The following is a 7,100-nucleotide window of genomic DNA, read 5'->3' on the forward strand; positions in this document are numbered from 1 at the left end:
TGCTCCCTCTACCGTCCACCTCTAGCCTCCACCGTTTTTTTGTGTTTGTGTTCGTAAACACGTTCATTTCCTTAATGAACGAACACGAACATAAATTCACGTTCAATAAGTGCTCATGAACCGTTCATGAACACACTTTTTCCTTAACAAACGAACACAAACAAGGCCTTCTTCGTGTCCGTTCGGTTCGTTTGCAGCCCTACCTCTAAGAATGACAACTATCTCCTCATAGGCCGTCTTTTGGTGATTTCGTAAGATAATACGCACTTACATGTATCATGTATATGCATGCATACACTCTTACCCATTTACCATATACACACATGCTTACTAACAGCCTATACACATACATGTATGTATACCATATACTTATGCAAGCAAAGGACAAGAACTAAAGAAAACCTATCCAAGGATTGTACTGGTTCGAGATTTATAAAACAAATAATCAGGGTTCAAAACTAACCCTTATAAAACAAAAGATCAGGGTTCAAAACTAAGCCAATGTTTCACAGCAGTCTATCTTACACTGTTTATGATTAAATCAAAGCTTGGCTATTAGCCCATTTGGCACCGGCTTGGGACCAATTGTGTCTTTAACATGACTCTCTTTCACATCTGACTCACAAGCTCCAGGAGGAACATCTACCGCCGGAGAGCAGTTAAAGAACCCATGTGGCTGCTCACATTACAATAACGAAATAAGATAAACCGTTTTCATCAATGCTGTAGGGCCATATAGAGATATAAATTCATTTTCCATTTAACATACCTGAAGCATAAACCCAATCCGCTCCACTGGCATCACAGGCCAGTCCTCCAACCTAGGAACATGAGTGATCCCAAACACGTACCTGTAAAAATTAACATATATAACAAAGATGATAAGTTATTGAATGTTTAATAGACTTGTAGATTAATATGGAAATTTACTAACCAGAGAACGATATCGGTTTCTTCAAGAGATCGATCTTTCTGTACCCATGAGGCCAGACCTTCACCGACACGCGGATTTTGGTTAGGGAATTCTCCCCCAGGGAAATCCTCACCAGGTGCGTAAGGTGTAACCCACAAATTATGCTTCAGAAAGGCGGCCCTTCTCAAAAACTTGGCTTCTGAACCTGCCAAAGGCAAGCAGTTCGAACCAGGTACCAGCTTGTAGCCTGTCAGTTGGCCCGTCCTATTAACGGTCCTTGTGTGTCTAACCTGAATATAAGAATTTGAATAAGCAAGATAGAAAAGTTAACAACATAACCAAGAAAAGTCAAAGTCAACACGGCTCAGCTCAATTTAGCCAAGTAACTATACGTATTCCCGTGCTAAAAAAAACATTACATGTTTTGAGGAACAAATCCATATTAAAAAATCTGATCCAACCCCACCCAGCTGGATGGTGTTCGGGTTGGATTAATAGCCTTCACCATAGTCCAAAGACTTTGAAAAACCATGTGAAACTAGATTTTTACCCGCACCACATGTTGCGGCGGCAATGTCACGTTTGTAACTTCGTGACATGTGATACGATGATGACATTAACATGTGGTGCCCACGCCTGACGTGACACGTTTTTTTTACTCTGTTACACACATTACGTTAGTGCCATTAACGTGGTTAGGCGTAGATAAAAAGAGTATAATGTCTCGCACGTTGTGGTACAAAGTCGTAGAAGTAATTTAAACAAAAAAATTGAAGTGTCGGAGAAGATGAGGTGTGATGTTATGTTATGAAGTAGAAATAAATCAGGGGTCAAAGTTGTTAAATAACAAAATTTAGGGGACTTACCAAAAGATTAGGGTTGAATGTGTAAAGTCTATATATCTAAGGTAAAAAAAAAGAAAATTTGAGACCATGGTTTTTAAGTGTATGTATAATATATGACCTCAAGTTTCAAACTCCTGTTGACAAATGGTGAACAATTCAACAAATTAACAGGCTTTAGTAGACTTACAATCCAATGACGAGCAGATAACGGATTACAATCCCGCATTGCATGAGATTCAGATTTAAGCAAAGTTTCCTGTGTGTAGAATGCATTATTGTGAACATTGTCTTTTCCTGGTTCTTCAACTTTAACATCAACTTCAACAACCTAGAAAAAAAAAAAAGCACAAGCGACAGATTATGATACACACATAAAGATGTAAAGATTGTAATCATGTTATGAATTTTGACCAATATACTTTAACATAACGACAGAGACAATATTGGTGATGATGCATACCTGATTGCATGTTTCTCCAGGCTTACAATCAACCGCCATGTCCATACGAGCAACAAAAAAATGTTGATGAACCGGCGCATAGAGTCCTGGTGCAATAGTGGTGCCGTATTTTCTAACTTCTCCTGGCTGCAACGCCCCTAAGCTCAGAATTCCAGTGAGTTTAACTTCAGCTTCAATCTTTCCATCCTGCAACCAGAATGCATATTAAAGCAAATGCTACCCACTATTGCAATTTGCAAGAACACATTGATTGATATCATATATTTGTAATGACTATAGGTACTACTTGAGTTTCATTATAGTAGAACTATAAAACGTGCAAACTTTATTTTCTGAATTTTGAATAAAATAAACTCACCTGGTAAAAGTGCCAATAGAAACCATATTCATAGTTTGCAACAGTGCATATAAATGAAACTGTGAGTCGTCGAGATCTTCGGACTTCTGCTAAGCCGGTTCTCCAATCTTGATGCTTCCAGAGGATTCCGTGGTCCTCTTCATGCATACACACGCAATTTTCAATTGTTTCAACACCTCCAATGAAGTTTGTAAAATGTGCATCAAAGTACTTGATATATCCTAAGCAATCACATCCCTATGGAGATAAAACATAGAACCACAATAGTTTACATATTGTCTGGAAGTTTCTTATAGCAATATGAGGTGAACCACAATAGTCCACATAATATAAGGCATCTTAGTTTAAGCACAAACCTTCTTTAGGGAATGAGCATTTTTTCCAAGGCCATCTTCACCAGCATCGAATGCATTCTTTCGGTAATGTGGATCATTTGGATCGCCATAAGGCACAACCATCTCCACAAAGCTCAATCTATGAGCTATTGATCTTCGACCTCTACTACCATCAACATATGCCACCGAATGTAATACTAAACCCTCCCTCGGAGTGAAACCGATACGAAAGTTCCACTGCAAACCAAACAATATACTAAAACAACACTCACTAAACATGTATGCTATGATATAGTGGTGGCACTTGCAACCCATTCTGTATCGAATGAATTGATTTGGGTTGTTTTTAACCCAAACGGGTAAAACCAAAGGAAATAGCTAAAAGGAAAGTGGTTTGAACGGATTGAACTGGTCAAATGAGTGAAAGTTGCCCAAAGTTTATTCTGAATGCATACAATCTCATAAACAGGTTTTATTCAAAGATTTAGATTGTTATGTTAATTATAAAGTTTTTTAAATAAAAATCTTAGTTAATGCATTAATTGGGTATAACAGACTCAGTCCGACACAACCCGTACTAAAATTTTGTGCCAACTCGAACTCGCTTTGACCCGTTACTCAACCTGACCGGCCCAAAAAGTATCAATACACGTCACGCCTTATACATTACCTTTTGCCACTCAACATAGTGCCCGTTAACACGAAAGCTTGGTCCATCAGGCTGAAGAATCTGTAGCGGCTTTACATCACTGCGGTCAACACCACCTCGTGTATGACCAGGAGTGTAGTTCCGCAATGGATCAGCTGGTGGTAGGGGAACAAGCTTATGGTCTTCGAATTCAAGCACGACCATATTTTGCATATCAACAAGGACACGTATGCCTTCAACTGGACGTGCATATCCATTTTCCATTGGACTGTCACTTTCTGTCCTACAAAATATAAGTGGTTTTGCTAATCTACGGCTTGGTGCATCAGCCTTACTATGGTATCCAACACACCTGTATAAGTTTTCAAACAAAAATGTAGCATGTGTAAGTTACATTATATGTGTTGTGTGTCAAAACTTAAAAATTCTCATGTGATATTAACTAACCAAGCATCAACCATCACTAGATCCATATCATCTATGCCCCTCTTCTTCATAGCCTCCCGAAAGGGAGGATAATCTTTCACTACAGCTTCACATTCAGCATATTCCACAGCATCCTGTGATGGATCACAATATGAGAACAAATAGCATGAAACTATTGGGTAACCATACAGAATAAGTACAGTTAAATAAACCACAGCATTACAACAAGAAACAGTGTTCATAAGTTTATAAGATAACACAGTCGATGAGGAACATCATATTTTTCGAGTGTGATGGCTCTTTACACATTTTAACAATATTTTTTCAATCTAGTGTCTAAAAGACGGAGAATTACCATGGGAGGCTGCACATCTAGGACAACTCGTGATGAAATGACTTTTCCTCTATGATGACCACCTCGAGTTGCTGCATGCACCTGAGATAATTCAACAATCCATACACTCGTCTCATTTGACTTTTTATTATAAACAACAAGCCGAGCTCTTCTTGGAGGAAGTTTAGTAGGTATCACAACCCCTCCTTTACTCCTGGGTAACAATGATGGTTGGAATGGCGGAAAGAAGTATGCATCTGCAAGCGCCACAACATTTTTCTCCGGTTCTAAAAGAACCACCTCCACAAATCGCATGCCATCTCTGACCTGAAAAGGAGAAGGAATTAACAATTTTACAAATTCCATCACAATCACTTTGATATATTAAGTAGGAATATTGTTTAGTACCTCAGGGGTTGCTCCAGCAGCCCTGACAGTTGCAACGGCTACTTTGATTTCAGCTGCAGATAATGGGTCCAAAGGATGACTAGTTTGAGCCCTTGTGAGGACTTGAATTCCTAAACATTACAACTCAATTAGTGGATAAACGATAGTGAAAGCAAAACCAAAAAAATAAAAGTCGCACACCAATAAGAGGTTAATGTAGCCCTCTTTAAGTTGTGAGTCAAAATACTACATTATTATAGTATATAACTTTGGATGCAAAGTAAGATTAAACATTAAATCAAATTTCCTAGTACAATGGTTGCTATGTGACATTGCATGTTGAACCTAATTTGTGTGTAGAATAGATGGCTGATAGGTCATAAGATTGTTCTTGTCTATTAGACGTATTAAACAAAATAACGGAACACAAGTTCAGTCGAGCAACATAATCGAAGATAAAAGATGAGTAGTAACTTGAAGATAGAGGTCCATATGGTGTCGTCCCCTTTGTCGTCTGAAGTGCTTATTATGCACAGTTAGTAGAATCAGAATCACCAAAAACATCATAGTATCATACACCTTTGCCGCTGTGGCCTGTGGTGTAGTTTTGCATGGGCATCCATGAGTCAAATCCAGTGCATATCAGGTGTCAGTAAAGTTAGACTATTATTTATAAAATCAACCCTCCACTGTTATAACTAAAGGCAACACAATCACCTTAAAACGGGTGCAGCCCAGATCAGCATAGGTTGGTATGATATACTAAACACCTTATCTCATTTCATGTCATGTCAAGCAAAAGGCCTAGGAATAAATTCTTGATAAACAATGCCCTGAGCCCCTGATAATCCCACACATACTCTATAAAATATTGTAGCAAATATATAATAATCAAATATATGACTATCCTTACAGTCTGTCTATCACTTAATAACTTTAAAAAATCTAGTGATTGAAACAATTTAACCCTTAAAATACATCACTACATTGTTTTTTTCTTTGATTTGAAAAATCCATTTGAAAATTGAATATATGTAGATGACAATTGACAAGTCAGGTAAGCCCCACCATCAAAGGTGACAACCAAAAAGAAACATATGTTGACGAAACTCACCAACAAACATCAAGATCTGACATAAAATTGTCTGAATCTACACATAGAAGCACACTCCAAAATTTGTACATCCATTATCCAACTCATTACTCATATATCTCCATATAAACCTTTATCTAACATCTATACACTCACTATACACATATGTATACATATACATATACGTATACACAATACACAGATCTTCATCTTCATCTAACATTCATTATCCAACTCATATATCTCCAGATAAATCTTCATCTAACATTCATACACTATACACATATACGTATACACATGTAAACCTAATTGTAACGTATGACGAATAAACACGTAAATCGATACAAACACACAATAACACAAATACGTACACATACACAATTATCGAAATCAACAACACAATAACACGAATAAACCGATACATATACACAATAACACATATCGAAATCAATAACTACCTTTCGATGAAGCATTAGCGGAAGGATCAGGCGGATTAATCACGGAATTTTTGATCGGCAACGGGCGATCGTCGTTATTCCAATCGCCGACGACGGCGGTAGCGGCGGAGGCAGCGGCCGGAGCAATCTGACGGCGGATGGTAACGGAATCAACGGAAGAATGCGACGTCTTTTGCGAAGCTGAGGCCATTGTAAGGGGTTAGCAAGCTCACCAAATCCACCGTAATAGCTGCAGTGCGTACAATCTACTGACATACAGAAGCAATTCTGTCTCCGTATAAGTGCAGTACCACCACGCTCCCTGCACTAGCACCGGTTAGGTTAGGTTAGTATAGAGATAGGAATCTGTATGTATAGGTGATGGTGGAAATAAATAGGGGTTCTGGTTTGTTCTGAATCTAAAACAGATTTTAGATTTTACAGGGGGTAGGGGGGTGTGTGTAATATATATATAAAGGAGATGACAGAAGATTGCCGATTTCACGTGACAAAGTCGTGATTCGATTTATTTTTAATCGGGTGATGATGTGTAAATTGTAATCCCAAAGGAAAAAACATTATTCTCATCAATATCGAAACGATTTTTTTAATAAATAAATGACAATTAAATTTAGTGATTTATACCAACCTTTAACTTTTTATGATAAACTTACTTTATCGGATGTTTTTACTTTTTAGAGTATGATAAACTTACTTTATCGGATGTTTTTTACTTTTTAGAGTACATTTATAGCAATCTAGTAATCTGATATGACAATAAGCTTATTTTATTTGGGGGTTAGATACAAATACAAAATCTTTTAAAGATAAAGAATTCATAAAAAGAGTATCAAACGGTAGGG

General features: G+C 37.6%; 1 protein-coding gene across 2 annotated transcripts; it reads right to left on the minus strand.

Annotated features, from left to right (window-relative positions):
* Positions 1–392: 392 nt before the first annotated feature.
* LOC110918248 (copper methylamine oxidase) lies at positions 393–6,687 on the minus strand. Of its 2 annotated transcripts, XM_022162595.2 has the most exons (13): positions 6,259–6,687; positions 4,729–4,838; positions 4,342–4,647; positions 4,008–4,120; positions 3,582–3,912; positions 2,933–3,148; positions 2,577–2,813; positions 2,219–2,404; positions 1,946–2,086; positions 935–1,203; positions 770–851; positions 500–676; positions 393–464 (listed from the first exon to the last, which is right to left on the minus strand). In XM_022162595.2, exons 1-12 carry the CDS (start codon positions 6,446–6,448, stop codon positions 542–544), a joined length of 2,316 nt encoding a protein of 771 aa, XP_022018287.1. In that variant the 5' UTR covers positions 6,449–6,687; the 3' UTR covers positions 393–464; positions 500–541. The 2 variants fall into 2 exon arrangements, with proteins under 2 accessions (XP_022018287.1, XP_022018286.1); XM_022162594.2 differs by having other exon boundaries at positions 393–676.
* Between the last annotated feature and the right edge of the window lie 413 nt (positions 6,688–7,100).

Source organism: Helianthus annuus, chromosome 16 (genome assembly GCF_002127325.2).
Source record: "Helianthus annuus cultivar XRQ/B chromosome 16, HanXRQr2.0-SUNRISE, whole genome shotgun sequence".
NCBI lineage: Eukaryota > Viridiplantae > Streptophyta > Magnoliopsida > Asterales > Asteraceae > Helianthus > Helianthus annuus.

Coding starts and splice junctions, on each gene's coding strand:
- LOC110918248 (XM_022162595.2), bottom strand. CDS start 6,448: ATGGCCTCAGCTTCGCAAAAGACGTCGCATTCTTCCGTTGATTCCGTT. Junction 4,648..4,728: donor CTGCTGGAGCAACCCCTGAG/GTACTAAACAAT, acceptor TCTCCTTTTCAG/GTCAGAGATGGCATGCGATT. Junction 4,121..4,341: donor TAGATGTGCAGCCTCCCATG/GTAATTCTCCGT, acceptor GATCCATCACAG/GATGCTGTGGAATATGCTGA.